The sequence below is a fragment of the Thunnus thynnus genome, chromosome 2 (genome assembly GCF_963924715.1).
Source record: "Thunnus thynnus chromosome 2, fThuThy2.1, whole genome shotgun sequence".
NCBI classification, from domain to species: Eukaryota; Metazoa; Chordata; class Actinopteri; order Scombriformes; family Scombridae; genus Thunnus; species Thunnus thynnus.
The window spans coordinates 30,753,697-30,771,110 of NC_089518.1; the positions used below are offsets into that span (position 1 = coordinate 30,753,697).

The following is a 17,414-nucleotide window of genomic DNA, read 5'->3' on the forward strand; positions in this document are numbered from 1 at the left end:
TTAAAACCTCCATGCTAAGCTCTTTTTTTCACAGTTTTTTAATCTTCTAGCTGCCCCCCACTGAATGGTTTACCTCTCCTCCACCGGCGGCCTCTGACACTCCTCTCTCCCCTCTCTGCTACCCTAACTCTGTATTTAGCAGCAGACTTCATTAGTCTCTGTCTGCTCCTCAGTCAACCACAAACTTTCCCAAAGAGTTGCACTCTGTGATTTTCCTTCCAGGGGATTTAAGGTTGTGTTCCCTCTTGTTATCCCCCACAGGTCCAGTTTGCTGTTTTTTGATTGGCCTGATGTTACAGATCAGAGACCGAGGAGCTGGCAGAGTCCAGTACACTCTGACTGATCACATTATCCCACGATCAAAGCGGCTCGAGGTCTTTGCCTTTAATGTAGAGTCAAGAAAACAACAAGCAGACTCTGCAGTTTGTATAACACAAGGTCACAATAAGAATCACCGTCAGGAAGCACACATAACATAACGCGCTGCTCCACAGTCGTAAATTTCTACATGTGACAACGTGGCACGTGCAGAATTAATCTTCTTAAGTACGAAACCATGAATCATGTGCCAGGATGTCCCAGACAGTGACGGAAGCAGCCGAACCCTGCAGAGCATGAGGTGAAGCCCTAAACTCTTCACATCAGGTCAATTTTATTTAGCCGTGTTCAGGTTTAAGTTTATATGCAGAGATTAAAAACTGAAAACGTCAAAAAATAACCCTGGTGATGTCTTTATTCCAGTAAATAAGAAAGGAAGTAAGCTAGACCCAGGTAATTATAGACCAGTCTTCACTTTATCTGTGTCAAAAATTCTAGAGAAATGGTGCAAGATAAGATAGAAACAAGTAGAAACAAGTAGATGGAGGAAGGTCATGTGGGCGTGTGGTTTTGTTGGATTTACAGAAAGCATTTGACACTGTGGACCATAATATTTTATTGATTAAAGGACAAGTTCACAAATTTTCAAGCGTGTCTTAAGCAACAGTTAGGAGCCCAAATGAACATTGAAACATGTTTTTCTTGCTGTAATCATTCCTCCTGTTCATACTGACCATTAGAAGATCCCTTTATAATGTACTTTAAATGTATGTGATGGGGGGCAAAATCTACAGTCTGTTCAAAAATGTATTTTAAAGTTTATCTGAAGCTAATATGAAGCTTCAGTCGTCCCAATGAGTCAAATCAAGTAGATATCTTTCAACGTTACAGTCTTTCTATTGCCAAAGTTCCTCTTTTTGTTACTATACTTCCAACGCAGCTCAACAGGGAAACACAAAGAGGGAATTTGATGCGAAAAAGACTGTAAATGTGGCAGATATCCACACGATATGACTAACTCAGACTGATTTCAGCCTCCATCACTTACATTGAAAGCACATTTGAAGGGGATCTTTTAATAGCCAGTGTGAATAGGAGAAATGATTACAGCAAGAAAAACATGTTTCAATGTTCATTTGGGCTTCTGACTGTTGTTTTAAGACAGATTTGAAAAATTGTGAACCTGTCCTTTAAGTTCAAGGCTGTGAGATTTAATAAGTTAAGTGGTGTCATTAGTGGGAAATTATCTGACTTTAAGAGCTGTTGAATGTGTCCACGAGGCAGTGTTTTAGGTCCACTTTTGTTTTTATTGTACATTAACGATTTAAAATCAGCCAGTGATAGTGATGTTTTCTGATTATTGTGCTCTGCTAGTGTCTCATAAAGATGAAGTGGTAGATAAACTGTCAGTGCAGCTCTCTGGCGTCTGGTTGTCTGATAACAGCTCATGACTCCATCTTGGAAAGACAGAGTTTTGCGATTTAATTAATTAATTTTTTTTGTGATTTTAATCCTTGATGATTGCAACAATTTTTAATCTGCATTTTTTTGGATTATCAAATAAATTCAATCAATCCATCAATCAATCAAAGATGTGGGTGTTTTCCAGGCAGGATAAATCTATTGGTTGGATTATGGGAAGTGTAGGATTCAGTGGTTTAGCCGAGAACTAAAAATCCTGATATCTCAGCTCCTACTGCTTTGATGTTGACTGTTTTTTTTTATCATTATGGAGGTGCAATACTTTATTCTTTATTTGGATCCACATTAGCTTCCATACAACAACAGAAACAATAAAACAAACAGCAATTTAAAATCACATTGATCAATAAAACAAGAAAAAGCAAAACAAGTCAAATATAAAGATCATAAAATAAAAGAACTCAGAAAAAATAAAGAAAGAAGAAAATAAGCTAACAAGAAAATATGTGAAATAACTAAATGCAATGCAACTTAATTTCAAGGGAACCTCTTTGAGAAAGCCTGGAGGAAGAGAGATAAAAAGGGAATTAACAGCTGAATTCAGTTGACAAATTTACTAATATGGAAAGATTAGTACAAAAAACTGAATGAACACAAACCTACTCAGGTAAGAACAATGACACACACATATATATACATGTAGACTTAATCCAGGAAACATGTGAGTGCAGTGAAATATGTGTGTGCATGCCTGTAGATCTGCAACAATCAGAGGATTCATTAGTTGCCAACTATTAAATGAATCTGTAACAATTTTGATAATCGATTAATTGTTTTGAGTCAAATGTGAATATTTTCTGGTTTAGTCTTCTTTGACAATAAACTGAATATCTTTGGGTTGTGGACAAAACAAGACATCTGAGCTCATCTTGGGTTTTGGGAAACACTGATTGACATTTTTCATCATTTTTTGACATTTTATAGACCAAATAACTAATCGATTTATCGAGAAAATAATCGACAGATTAATCAATAATGAAAATAATCGTTAGTTGCAGCTCTACATGCATGTGTGTATATTACTGGACCACGTTTACACTTTTTAGCCTGTGGATCCATGATGCTGTATATCAGGGTGTTTAACTTAGTTTTACTGTAAATATTGCACAAGTTCTGACCAGGACAAAAAGATCAGACCATATAACTCCAATCCTCCAAAACCTTCACTGGCTACCCATTGTTTTCAGAATTCAGTTCAAAATCCTCCTTTTGGTTTACAAACCACTTGCTGGTCTGGATCCACAGTACATCTCAGACATGCTGTCAGTTTATAACCCAGATCTTTTCAGTCACAAGGTCTCCATGTGCCTAAAGCACTTTCAAAGTCTGCTGAGATGTCATTCAGTATTTATGCACCTAAAGAATGGAGCAGTTTGCCTGCTGATCTTAGACTCGCTCCAACAATGTGTTCAGTTTTTATGCTCCACATATCTGGAACAAACTTGTTGTTGAAATGTGCTATACAAATACACTCGCCTTGCCTTTTAAAAGCAAATTAAAGACCTTCCTTTTCAGTGAAGCGTTTCCTTAAACAAACGCATACCGTATTTGTACAATATGTTTGTTTGTATGTGTGTATGTATGTGATTTTATGCCTATGTATGCATGGATGCTTCTGTTTATTTGCACATTTTTACTGTTTCTTTGAACTGCTTTTGTGTGAGATGGTGCTATGCAAATAAATTTGAATTAAATTGAATTAAAGAACTGAGTTACTCCAGTGGAGGTGACATTACTTTTGTTGAAATACCCTCAAATGAAATTTAAAAAGTGGTTCTTTTAAAGACAACTTTTGCCTTTTTAAAAGTAGAGTAAAATATCAAAAATGTACTTAAAAACAGAATTTCTGGTTTTAACATAAGCTTAGAAAAGCTAAATAATATGAAAGGGTGAATCAATTACAGATACAGCATTAGTAACTAGAATTGCATTTCCTGTGGAAAATGCATGTGAATGCTGACATCTGTACAACTTTGCAGAATTTGGTTACCATGGTATATAACATTTAAGAGATATGGCAGTTAATAAGTATAATGGTGGTGTTTTACTCATGACCACAGGGTGGGGCTATTGGTGCCATGATTCAGTATGTCGTGCAGATTCTCATGGAGAAGTTGTGTACCAAGTTTCATTTTATTAAAGACAACAGAATTGCAGAAATATCATGTTATAATGTTACTTTACTGAGGGTAGAATTATATCAAATGTTACACACTTGTGTAGTGTAGGTTTATGTACATTCCCAAATTTAGTTGCAGTCCAACTTAGCATTGAAGAGTTCTGCATCATCCAAACCTTCAAAAGATTGGCAACCAATTACAGACAAACGGTAAGTGATACCCAGAAATGAACTCATATGTTTTGTCTGGGGTCATCTAAATATGGTGTTTACCAAGTTTGGTGAAGATTAGATGAAATATGTGTCAACAGAAGCAAAAAATTCTAAATGGCGGAAAATATTTCCAGGTGCAAATGGACATGACCTATATCAGTTGAATCAGCATTGTCTAAGGAACACGCTGTTCAAATATTGTTTTGATACGCCTCATGGTTCATGAGTTATGTAAAACAAGTAATAACTGACCACATAGTGGCGCTATTGTTCCCATGTTTGAATATGTTAAGCATTTCCATGTGGGACACCTGTCCATGTAGTATGAATATTTTAGCACTTTTAGTTTTTGAGATACCACCTTGCAAACATTCCTCCCATAGACTTTCTGTCATGAACTTTTGTTTGTAGTGTTGCTTGGGTATTTGAGTTGTATTCATGTTTATTCTGTGGCGGTTTATTATGAAAGGTTTTGGGTTTTCTGGGTTTTGGGTTTTTTGCTGTGTTCCCTCCTATGTTCCTGTGTTTGCTTTGCCCGTCTACACACCTGCCCCGTATCATGAATAAACCTTTGAAGAACAATAGTGTGAATGCGTATATTTTGAGAACCTCAGGGCATGCTGACACCTGCTGTTGTTGTTGTACCTGGACCAGTCACAGCTAGTTGCTGCCTTCCTCTTTTCGCCTGGGAAGGGGGGGTATCCTGGACCAGCTGCAGTGAACTGCTGCCTTCCAGGACCCCCCCAAGTACTACTTACCAGATTCAGGGTTGCCATTAATTTACTGCAAAATTAACAGTGTCTTCCTGTTGCTGCTTTTATAAATACAGCATAAAACTGTTATTCTCTACTTTTACAGCAAAATACTGTCAAAAGAATTGCATTGTTTATTAATTTGCACTTTTCACAAGTGACATACTTACAGATTTTTACTGTAAACTGCAAGATGTACGACATACTACTCAACACCTTGTTATGTAACAAACCTTGTTACTTGACATAATTACTCATTGACAGTATTTACAACAGTGCTTGACTGAACCAGTAAATATTGAACTGTGTTACTATTGAACATACTGTTTGTTTGTCCTTCATATATATCTTTCCTCTTCGGCTCAAGTGGAACATGAGTGTTGAGGTTCCTTGAGCTTCAAAGAAATCTTGGTATGATGTATGCTGAAATAGTGTTGGTGCTTGAATATTTAATTTTATTAGCCATGTTCCCAAAGGTTCCCCCAGCGCTACCACTACAGTGACTGGTTGCCTCATCTGAAGTGGATACTGGTCTTTAACTTGAAAGTTTTTTCATAGGGAGGGATTTCAGTTCTTCAGTCGTTGTAGGCAAACATTTTCAGTTTCACCACTATTTTGAAGACCAAATAAATAATATCGCCAATTTTAGTGTCATTTGAAGAATCCCAAGGGAACTTGTTCAAATGTCTTGTTTTGTCCGATCAACAGTCCCAAACCCCAAGATATTCAATTCACAGCGATATAACACAGAGAAAAGCAGCAAATCTGCATATTTGAGAAGCTAGAACCAACACATTTTTGGCAGTATGTATGTGTTTGTCTGTATGTGTGTCATTTGCTCCCATTTACTTACATTGTAAAAAGAAAATGTTGAAAAAAGCTTAATATCTTAAAAAGTATAAAAGTTATAATAATAAAAAATAATAGCATAAATGTCCTTAAAGAGCTGAACATATTGATATATGAATGGATTCTGTACATGTACGGAAGAAAAAGAATAATACAATAACAATATCAATAAAATTGCTTTCAGCAATCACACAATTACTTAGTGTCCACTCCTGGTTGTTTTCAAGGAGGCGAGCAGATCATGTGACCTTCAGCTGCCAAGTCCTCTCACATAACAGAATAGGGCACCTTGTAGAAAGCTACACAGTGTAGCAACATAATAGCACTCAGGCCAGGAATGAATGTAGAAATTTGCCTTAAAGTGCACCGAAACCAACATTTCTGCTTCACAGAAACTCTGCAGCACAGCAAGGAAATAACTGTATGAACCCTGTCTGACTGAATAATGGATGGAGTCAACCACCCACAGGCTGCAGGCTGATATCATGGCTACGTCACTTTATGCAGCTGAGGGAGGACGGGCGGGGTGGACAGACGATGCAGCAGGCAGAACGAAGAGAGAGACCGAGAGAGAGAAACCTGCTGCAGAGAGGACAGACGGATGATAATCATGTCAGCCTCCTGGAAGCAGCTCCTTTTTCAGACCCTCCTGTTTGTCATCTCCTGCAGACACATCAATACAAGTAATTTCTGTTCGGATTTCATTTTGACTGTATGTGTTTGTTCTGCTTCTGCTTATTTTTTCTACTAAATTATCTGTAATCTTGTAAGAAGAAGTACAAAATGTCACAGGATGTCACACTATCATGTACTGCTGTGCTGTATGTGACCCAGGCTGACTACGGGTCATTGTAGTTTTAATCTTTTTTCCTTTTTACTTTCCTTTTAAAGTATTCTTGTCTTGGTAGAAATTATTTATATCATCATGGGACACTGCAACTCTGGATTAAAACCAAGAGCAATCATTTAGCTTTTATGTGCTGGATTGAATAACCAGATGAAAAAAATAATAAAGGCTACAAAAGAAAAGACAGAAAGACAAAAAAAATGTTTTTTTTATGTAGCTGTAACCAACGATATCACATGGATCAGATAACCTAGTCCTAAGCTACTTTGGTTTAATCAATAATCAATCATCTTTTTCTAAAAAATGTAGCCTCCTCTTGTTATTATCACTGTCAGATACAGAGTTACATTTTCATTGTGCAAACATTTTTTGATATCACACAAAGTTTGTGTGTGTTTATATTTATATATATATATATATATATATATATATATATTTCTCTTCCTGTCAGAGGAACCTCACCCAACGCCTGCGCCACTTCCTCCCAGCACCCCTCTCCCATCAGTTGTGAAGAGTGTCGTCCTGAAAGGTATAGTCCATCAGTAAATATCTTATATTTGACTGATCACTATATTGTGTTTTTTACCAGCCCTGTTTGATCTTGAGCTGTATATTGCTTTGTTAAAGATTAGTTCCCAAACTTTTTGGCTTGTGGCTGCTTACAATAAATCGGTGTGTATTTGTGTCATATTTCAGATGTCAGTTTCAGTTCCACCCTCTAAATTTCCCCTCAAATAAATAACTGATTAACCCCCAAAGAGCAAAACTGTCCAATATTTCACAAAAGGCAAAGATTAAAGAAAAGTTCTGTAAAATTAATCAAAATATGTATTTATGTATGTTTTCTTCTTTCCTATCCAATCTTAGTATATTATCTAAGTATATTTAGCCGGTAATACTTCTATTCTTTCATTTAAGTAAATGATGAGTACTTTTTCCACCACTGACAATTGTTTTATCAAGTCAAGATGAGTCGTTGTTTCCTTGAGACGCATTCATAATCTGATTTTCCATCGTCTCAACCCAGGTGAGAGTCAGACTGAGACGGTTGAGGTATTGAACCCCATCAGTCTAACATTAGAGTGCAACTGGACTGGAAATCACAACACACTGCCAAACATAACCGGGTATTGGAAGAAAGACGGGCATGAGATTGAGAACAGCCGCGTCACAGTGCAGTTGGAGAACGAGCAGTACAATCTCAAAAGAGAGTAAGTAGTGTGTATTGATTACTCCTTAAGCTTCAGAAAGTCTGTCTTTATAGGTTATAAGTTATGTTAAAGGTTTAAAAAACATGCATGTGTGTATCATGATTTTCAGAAGTATTTATCTAATTGTATTACACATATTTTTCTATAAATACTAAATATAAAATTGTTCAAATGTAAAATCGGAGTAGGTTTAGACTTTTTGTCTCCACTGTTGCATCTAAAAAGAGCTGAACTACTTATAAAACTGGCTTTAAAAAATGGCTGCCAGTTCATATCTGCAGTTTTAAAAAAAACATGTTTCTGAAAGTTTCTCAGATTTCATCAGTGTAACTTTAATTCATCACATAAAGTCTCTTTGATTGGATTTATCTAACCTGATTTTATTTATATTAGATTTAGTTTAAGTGCAATTGGAAGCTTCTACTACTATTTCAGTTCATGTCTAAATCACCTGAACACTTTTTTTTTCCAGAATAGTCATGCTTTTATGACAAAAAATATTTATTTTATACTTTCTAAAAACTTCTACACTGTGTTTGGTGCATAATTTTGATCCACAGGTTCAACATTGCAAATGAAGAAGCCCTCGGAAATTACTCGTGCATATTTGAAAGGGAAGCAGAGACAGAATTTCATTTAGCAGGTACACATCACATCCGTTCATATGAGTTATACATGTGACTGTCTGATATTTCATATTTCTCAGTCAACATTTGTCTTGCTGCTTGCTAATGAATATCAATATTTATACCTAGTAAATCTTTGCAGTTTGCAGTGTGGAGTCTTTTCTTTTTTTTTATCATTATGTTGTTCTCCCCTGTTTGCACTCAGCTCCACGGATAGATGATGTGAAAGATAAGCCTGTGGTCAGCTATGTGGGGGACACTGCAGTGATTGAGTGTAAAATGAAGAACAAAGATATAAACCCCAACACCTGGCACTGGTTTAGAGGAAATGTTACAGAGAAGGTGAGATCAGCAGCGTTCAACACGTGTTTTAAATTAAGATAAATAGAATAAATATTTTGGTCTAATCCCATAAAACACAGGTGGTCGTGTACAGACTGTGTTTGATAGACTTCTCCCTCACTCTTCTGGTAGTTTTGTGACACTTTTTAGGCTGCGACAACTTATTCCTTTCTGTTTTTATGAATGTGTGTAGTTTAGTGACTTCACTTAATCCGAGTATGGAGCTTCAATCAGCCAAAATAACTGGAAAACACATGTGCAGGTGTGCAGCGCTTTTAAATTCAAGAAGCCAAATTTGGCAATTTACTGGGTAAGACATATTGTATATATTAAAACTGCAACAACATCATAGGACTTATTTGTTCAGTTATATTGTTGTCATGTCAAAAAATCCTGGATAAATCTCATGTGACATATAGAAATGTTTAAGTACTTTCAGTTTATCAATTAGATATCACCTCCAGACACATTTTAAGACATACAAACACTCTGCTTTGATTAACAATTTTGTGTTCTTCATGATGGTTTTTCCACAAATAAGTTCAATTACTTTGTTAAATACTCAAACACACTTAAAATGACAAATAACTCCTTCACCCTCAGTAAAAACTCCTGAATCTATGAATATACAAATGTTGTTCATTTCAAAACTTTAACTGTTGGACACAAGATGTCTCCTAGCTCAAACATCAAAGGAACAATAAGCAAAACATTTTTTTTTTTTGGGATGGGGGGGTATTATAGGATATGACAGGGTAATAACTAATTTTCTGTGGGGTTGTTTTTGTCCTAGGAGAGGATCAATGTCACTGATGGGCGATATGGAATCAAAAACGAGGTGGGGAAGTCCAGACTGCTGGTGCACAACGTGACGGACGCTGATGCTGTTGTATATTACTGTGGTGCGGTGTTCGGCATCGGCACCACTCTGAGCCACGTGAAGCTGAAGGTCAGATGTAGAAAGTACTGTAATGACACAGCTTTGAGGTACTTGTGCTTTTGGGTATTTCTGATTTGCTTCTTCACTACAGTTAAAAGGGTATACAATGTACTTAACCCTTATAATTGTGGTACCTTTCAAGATTTAACCTAAAAAAAAACAAATAATAAGCTTATAATACAGCACATTGTTGGAGATTAAACCAGTGGTTCTCAACATGTCTTCTCTCTGACTGTTTCAGGTGTCTTTCAGGTCCACCAAAGAGTGATTTCACCTTAAAACTGCTTAAATTGTTCCATTTAAATCACTGTTTGAGGCTCAAAGACATAAAATTATCAAATATTTCACAAAAAAGCAATGATTAGTCCACAAAATGTGTGTAGCAGAACTTGTTTTTTCTTATTTTTTTCTCTCATTAATCATCTCATAACTATTCAAGATTTACCTTGTGACCCTTAGGTTGGAAACAACTGGACTAAACTACCCAACAGTATATTAAGTAGCTCAAATGAGTTCATCTTGACCAGCATTGATGCATCAGTATAAACTACTCTATTGATGTCATATCAATTTTTTTGCAGGAATGAGTACATGTACTAGGAAGGTTTTTAATGCTGGACTTTAGCTTCTAATGGAGTATTTTTACATTGTTATATTGGCACTTTCACCTCAGTAAAAGATCTGAATACTTCCTCCATCATCTCCTAAAGGTCATCACTATTTATGAGCCCCTGAAGCCCTTCATAGTCATCGTGATCGAGGTGATCATCCTGGTCGCTGCCATTCTGCTCTATGAGAAAAGTCGGTCCAAGACGGACGACAATGCGGCAGGTAAGTGACACAGCAAACTGCACTGATTGTTTGTGTCAATGCATATTTATTTATAGGATGTTGTGCAACAACTTATTTGGGCCTCTTGTCTGTGTGAACCACAGGAAACAGAGTGGACGCCGACCACACTAACGTGCCGTGAGTATTGAGTGATCAGTGCTGATTTCTCTGCAGATATTTTGTTTACCTCGGTTATGCTGCTGTATGTTCATTTATACGCATGTTCATGTCTTTATCAGGACACAGGAAGAAAATAACGGACAAGAGGGAAGTTCTTCAATGAGGCAGCGCAAAGTCTGAAGACCGCAACATATTCTGCTTATTTTTCAAATGCGAATGATAAGAGCTTAAAAGCAATATCTAATTTATTCAATCAATTATTTAGTCTAAATATTTGAACCAGTTCTTGCCTAATTGTCTTTTTCAATGGAGAAATATTTCTTAATATAATCAACAGTGGTGTCATGAGAGCTAAAAGAGAAGAGTTCACCTCGTTTTGTTTTTTTTTAGTATTGAGGCCTGAATGTTCTCACTTCCTGTGGAGAAAATGTGGTTGGTTTTTCACGTCACGATGCCTCGCTACGTCAAAAAGGAAGCGCGTATCCTTCCTTTACAGGCAACAACTTAAACCTCAACTTCTCTTTTGTTGCATTTCGGTTTGTGAGCAGTGCCTTACACTCTCAAAATGAATATAACCAACCATTCATACTGTGCTTGAAATGACTTTTTGTCACTTTATTAGTTTGTCCTAGAAGTACTGCGTCTGACATGATGTCTACATACTGTCAAACAAGACATATCAACACATGTGTGGATGTTTCTGGATCTTTTTTTCATGTTAATGAATCACAAAGCTCATGTTTTCCCCCCCCGATCATGACTTCAACTGTGTGTCTTTAATTGTCAACCTGCACTTAAGCTAAATGTCGTCCCTCTGTATAAGTAAACAAGCAGATTAAAACTCCACAAATCACCGTCATCGTGTTTGTTTCTGTCACTGCCTGTAAAAAATAAATAAATAAATATATATATATATATATATATTAACTTGCATTTTGCACAATTTCTGAAACCCTTTGTGGGATATGAAGGCCTCTCTCTCTGGAGGAGAAACATGTCTTGTAAATGGTCAAATTTTAGTTGTAAACACTGACGAACACACAACAGTTGTGATTTGAAAACCATTATTTTATCTCTGCATAAATACAATCTGGACAATAATAATCAGAGATGCTTGTACAGTCATTTGTTCAGACTCATAAGGTTGTTTAACTCTTTGTTTTGAACATTACATTTTATACATTATTCATACAAAAGGTTCTTTCCTTATTTCTGTGCATCTTTCGATGCTTTGGACTCAAGGAAATCTCCTTTCAGACATTTTTTTTGAAGCCGAAACACCTGAAGAGACTCTACGGCTGGTTCACGAGGAACTGCACCAGGAGCTTGACGACGGCGTCGTTCAGGCCCACCACCGCTCCGTCCTGCACGCTGTCGTACAGTCGCATGCTCTCTGTGCCCCACAGGAGGTTTTTCCTGGGGTTGTCGGCGTCCGTCTCCACGGAGAGAGCGACCGTGTTGAGCTGGTAGCAGAAGAACGAGAAGAACTGTCCGTCTGTGATCACGGCCTGGGACACGAAAGGTCTGGTGACATCCTCGTGGTTCCAGAAACCTAAAAAGAGGGGAGACGGAGGTGTGAGCGGCCTTTAGGATTTGCAAATATACATAGGAGAGTTGTTTTTTTTGCCACAAGTGCAACAATGAAAATAAAATAAATAAATCCAGAATAACCTATCACAAAAATATACCATATACTGCATCATCTGCTGCAGTCAGACACACAGCATCAGTCACATCTTCTCATTCCCTTGACCTGATGACTCACCCTGGTACATGGCCTGAGCTCCCGTCCATGCGAAGAGACTGGCGAGGCCATTGGCTCTGAGGAAGACCTCCACCTGGTCAGACTGCTGCTGTCGGGCCATCCGGTCTCTGTGGTAGCGGTCCGGGACCAGGTGGAACTGAGTGTGACCGTAGCATGCTGGATCTGGTAGCTTGGCGCCTGGTTAACGAGACCGAGAGGAAAAGATTTGATGTAATCAGAGCACAGCGGAGAGAGGAGGGAGTCATGTTAACGATGTTTAAAATTTAGTTTCAGGGTCAAGAGTTCATCGAATTTTTCATACAAATTGACGTCTTTCGCATTTCTGGTTGATATATTTATATTTAGTTTACTATCATGTATGAAACCGACTCTACTTCACCTCATATCTCATTGAAATTCATACTGTGTCTTTGTCCGTCCTGCTCTGTGTAGATGTAGATAGATTTTATTTTTTTTAATTGTTAAATCTACATCGGTACTTCTACTTCTATTTATATTCTGCTTTTTTGCACATAGTTTTTATCATGTCAATATGCAACCATAGTCCACTAATGCAGAGTCTTTATAAATGACTGTCTCTCTCTTTCTTACATTGTTATATTTGTGTTGATGTTTATTATTTAATATTCATGTTAAATCAAAATAATATAAATCTGATTCTGATTCTGAAAATGCTGCTCATATCTTCACATTTGAAAAGCTGCAAGCAGCAAATATTTGGCATTTTTCTTAGAAAAACAATTATTCGATTATCAAAATAGTTGCTGATTAATTTTCAGCCAATCAACTGATCGATTAATCGACTAAGCAAGGAAAGATTTTATGTTGCTCCATATGAATGTATTTTAACTTTATGGAAACAGAAAAGCATTTTATTTTGACTATGAAGTAAGAAAACAAAAACATTTTAGTATCAATGTCTGTATCATTACAGTATGTTGGACCAGTGGCAAAAACACTAAAACAACGTTGGCTTCCAGTAAAACCATCTCTCATGGATCAGACACTGAAAGCTGAACGCTGGCGGCGCCTAGTGACAGCAAGAGGTAATTAAAGGAATGAATAACATCTGTTTATTTATCAACTCTAACTTATTTGTAGTGTTTCATACCTGTCTGTTTAAAGATTATTACACATTTTCTACAGTTTTTTTGCTCTTATTTTGATTGTAACTCTGCCGTGTATGAAGTGTTTTATCTATTTATCAATTTTAGATTAAGTCAAGATTACAGGTGCAATTTAGCTGCTAAACTAACCCCGGCACTTTGACACTGATGTTGTTTAAATGTCGTTGTTTGTTAATGTGCACTTTCCTCTATAAATACACAAATAAAGAAAGAAAGAAGAATGAGAAATTCAACTCATATTTACCAAGCTGGATGGTCTAAACATGATCAGACTGATGTTTTTTTTTTTTTTAGAAAAATCTTGCATGTTAAATTTTTCAATTAATGCTCTTTTGGCTACTTTAAATATCACATGATCAGGATGAAACCAGACAGAGTGAAGGCGTCTGGTCTCTGGCAGCTGTATCACCTGTGAAGATGTTGTTGTCGTACTGTCTTCTGAACAGAGGCATCATGTTGGGAGGCAACGTGACCTCTGGAACTTCAGCTGAGTAGGAGGCCTCCATGGGAGTAAACTAGTCAAGATTAAAGTGACAGAAAATAATATTAGAACAAAGAATCATTGTACGTTTTCTGTCTCTGATCTAAAAAAACGCATCACAGGCGTCAAGGTCAAGTTTTATAACATCTTGCAACATTTTCTTCTGTTTAAATGATTTGTATCCTGATGTGCAATGATTTGTTTTGAGACTTGCTCCTGTTGTGTGAGTATGTCGTGAGAGAAAACCAGAGACATTCACGGTACAAACTCAGTGTCCACTGATATAACATGGAGAATTCTGCAACATTAAAGGACAGGTTCACAATTTTTCCAAGTCTTTCGAGTCATTTGAAGGGGATCTTTTAACAGGAGGAATGATAACAGCAAGGAAAACCTCTTTCAGTGTTCATATGGACACCTGACTGTTGTTTTAGGACAGACTTGAAGAACTGTGAACCTATTCTTGAAACATTTTAAAATTCAAAATAAAAAAAAGACGATCACATCAAGGAACTGCCAAACTTAAACATGGAGATATGTCTGTTTTTGCTCCATTTTCTAACAGATTAACCTCAGGTTTTGAGAGTGATTTCTACCTGTGGCAGCTGTTGAGTTATCCTAATCTGACTGTGCGGGTGGTCGTCAATCTGGAACCTGGTTGGCTCTAGCCGGCCCCTCCTGTGGCCCTTCGGGATGATCCTCTCACCTCTCCTCCAGTAGAAGTTCACCTGAGGATTCAGATCTGATGGAGAAACAGAAAATATGCGTAGAGGTCAAATTAGTCTCGTCCTTGGAATAATCATCATCATGGTGTGGTCATCGAGCTGAGCCAAATATCTCTGTAATACTGCTACTGTGATCTCGATGTAGATACAGTGTTTACTTCTGGTTTATGTAGCATCTTGATGTGTGTTGAGAGTATTTAACATCAATACTTCTTTTGTAGCGACTCATATTCTTGTTCACTTATTCTTTGGACAGATTGTTCTTTATTTAAACCACAAATGTGCCGCTTTTACATTGTATTGCATTTGCACAAAGCTCTCAGCTGCTAGTGTTGATGTATGAGACTCCAAATCTGTCGACACTTTTAAATGAAAACTTAAGACACATCTTTTTAACGTTACTTTCTCCAAAAGTGTTTTTATATAACGGTTATTTTATCTTGTCTTATCTGGTCTTTTTAACTTAACTCTACTCTATTTCATAGTATTTTCCTTTTTACTGTTTTATTGCAAATATTATGTTTTGTTGCTTTTATATTAATCACTTTGCATTGTATTGCATGCAATAATTTATCCATAGAAATAAAGTTTATTATTATTATTGTTATTATAATTATCACTTTCCAAAATCAGGTATTATATCAACACTTGTATCAAAACAAACCCTAATAATAAACTTAAAATGCTGCTTTTAGTGAAGAGATACAAATTTTTTCAAAACTTTCATTTGAACTGTTCTTGTTAAATGAAATACAGCTGCGAACATTGATTATCTTTGTTATTGATTCATCTGTGAATTATTTTGTGATCATTTAGTCTATGAGAAGATAGTAAAAAAATAGTATATGTTAGAATATCTGAGGGAATCAAGGCGACATGTTCAAATTGATTCGAACAGTCCAAAGCAACAAGATATTGAATTTACAACAATATAAAACAAAGACAAGCAGCAAATCCTTTGAGAAGCTGGAACCACCGAATATTTGGAGCTTTTGATTAATTAAACAATTAACCAAAAAACTGTTGTCATTAGACTTTCTGTTGACACACTAAGTGATTCATTAACTGTTTTTTCTGCACTGGTGAAACAAACTTACGTTTCTATTTGTCTACTAATTGCATCCATTTGCTAAGTACTTGTCATTTTTCTTGTATTAATATCTTCTGCAAACCATTAACCTTCACTCCATCGTGTCACATTATTGATATCAGAGTACGTAGTTACTTTCCACCACTGGCAAATTCACCATGAAGTCAGTTTGGCTCGTGCCAGATCAATTACCTAAACTGGAGAGGAGGAGGAGCGGGTTGTGTTTGGCCAGACTGTAGGTGAGTCCGGTCACCAGGTTCCTCAGAAAAGGTCCCACAACCTGCTCCTGCTCTTTGTACAGGAACACTTTGCGTTTCTTTATGTGCCAGTGCTCCTGTAAAATCACTCGGGTCACCAGGGAGCGGATGTCCGCGAACGCCTCATCTTCACTCCCGTGGTCTTCGGCTGACGGCGAGCCCTCTGCCCCCTCAGGCTGCTCCCGGCTCGGGGTAAATTTCTCGGGCAGCCCCGGGATATACGCGGTCTTGGTGAAGTGCTGGTACCATTTGTCTGGGTTGCGAGCGAAAGTCTGAGGGTAAACGACAAATTTCTCCCGTTGGATGCGGGTGATGAGGTTGATCTTCTCCTGCACGGTGGAGGCTCGTATCTTCTGTATCTGCTCTTCAACCTGACGCCGCCGGGCAGATTTGCTTTTAGCCGTGAGAGAAGCGACGATAGGGGGATATGCGGGCTCCTTCACCGCTGCCTCGGTGTGGACAAGCTTTTGGTTCCTAAACGGAGGCAGGTTTTTGGGGAACAGCAAGGGCAGCCGGGTACGGGCCGCCATGTTTCTCGTGTAGTGTGACTTCTACTTGTTCTTCTTCCGTCGCCGTTGAGACGTGAAAACGATCAGTTTCCCGCCACACCGCCCCCCTGCGGCACGAGACAGTATTACAAAACCGACACGACGCGGATGAAGTTAGCTTCAAATTTGGAGTTAAAGGAAAAGTTAAGGGGAAAGTTAAGGGAGACGTAAATAATGTATATTTAGCGACCAATTCTCCGTTTTCTCACCACTTACACTTGTGAAAAAGTGATCGACAACGTGGCAAAAGCCTTACCACTGTTTAAATCCACTTTCAGATTTGTGAAACCTTTATTTTGCTAATGAAAACAGAAAAAAATTGAGATTTCACTGTTTGTTTTTTTTTCCAAATCCAGACCGCATCAGATCCAAAACCACTATACTTAGACTTGTAAAATCTGCACGAGATTACCAAGGAGACTCCAGAGACACATTAAAACACAGTTTCAAATATCAATAAAATCGCCCTGTTTTCTGTTTCCACATTAAAACCTAGTTTCAGATTTGTGATACCTTTATTCTATTTGTGGAAACAGAAAACAGGGCGATTTTATTGATATTTGAAACTGTGTTTTAAGGAGTCTCTGGAGTCTCCTTGTTAATCAAGTCCAGATTTGACAAGTCTAAATATTATGGTGTTTTGATCTGGACCTGTTCTTATGTGCAGAAACTGAGGGGAAAGTTAAGGGAAACAAATAATGACATTTAACTTCTGATTCTCCTCCTCTCGCTTGTTTTACTTAATTTGTGTGCCATAATTCTCCCCTTTCA

General features: G+C 37.3%; 2 protein-coding genes across 2 annotated transcripts; one reads left to right on the forward strand and one right to left on the reverse strand.

The window, feature by feature from the left end:
* Nucleotides 1-6,120: 6,120 nt before the first annotated feature.
* emb (embigin) lies at nucleotides 6,121-10,927 on the forward strand. Its single transcript, XM_067615703.1, has 9 exons — nucleotides 6,121-6,416; nucleotides 7,032-7,109; nucleotides 7,608-7,791; nucleotides 8,352-8,434; nucleotides 8,623-8,759; nucleotides 9,553-9,708; nucleotides 10,410-10,530; nucleotides 10,635-10,668; nucleotides 10,770-10,927. Exons 1-9 carry the CDS (start codon nucleotides 6,335-6,337, stop codon nucleotides 10,828-10,830), a joined length of 936 nt encoding a protein of 311 aa, XP_067471804.1. The 5' UTR covers nucleotides 6,121-6,334; the 3' UTR covers nucleotides 10,831-10,927.
* Nucleotides 10,928-11,697: 770 nt separating this feature from the next.
* Nucleotides 11,698-16,667, reverse strand: mrps30 (mitochondrial ribosomal protein S30). The gene is made up of 5 exons (XM_067615692.1): nucleotides 16,031-16,667; nucleotides 14,620-14,765; nucleotides 13,952-14,057; nucleotides 12,416-12,592; nucleotides 11,698-12,202 (listed from the first exon to the last, which is right to left on the reverse strand). The coding sequence occupies exons 1-5, from the start codon at nucleotides 16,623-16,625 to the stop codon at nucleotides 11,943-11,945; spliced, it is 1,284 nt and encodes a 427-aa protein (XP_067471793.1). The 5' UTR covers nucleotides 16,626-16,667; the 3' UTR covers nucleotides 11,698-11,942.
* Between the last annotated feature and the right edge of the window lie 747 nt (nucleotides 16,668-17,414).

What these genes read in the sequence shown, in the direction of transcription:
- emb (XM_067615703.1), top strand. Translation starts at nt 6,335, where the DNA reads ATGATAATCATGTCAGCCTCCTGGAAGCAGCTCCTTTTTCAGACCCTC. An exon ending in CTGCAGACACATCAATACAA is followed by an intron (nt 6,417 to 7,031) that starts GTAATTTCTGTT and finishes TCTTCCTGTCAG; the next exon opens with AGGAACCTCACCCAACGCCT. An exon ending in GACAGAATTTCATTTAGCAG is followed by an intron (nt 8,435 to 8,622) that starts GTACACATCACA and finishes GTTTGCACTCAG; the next exon opens with CTCCACGGATAGATGATGTG.
- mrps30 (XM_067615692.1), bottom strand. Translation starts at nt 16,625, where the DNA reads ATGGCGGCCCGTACCCGGCTGCCCTTGCTGTTCCCCAAAAACCTGCCT. An exon ending in TAACTCAACAGCTGCCACAG is followed by an intron (nt 14,058 to 14,619) that starts GTAGAAATCACT and finishes AATCTTGACTAG; the next exon opens with TTTACTCCCATGGAGGCCTC. An exon ending in CGACAACAACATCTTCACAG is followed by an intron (nt 12,593 to 13,951) that starts GTGATACAGCTG and finishes CTCGTTAACCAG; the next exon opens with GCGCCAAGCTACCAGATCCA.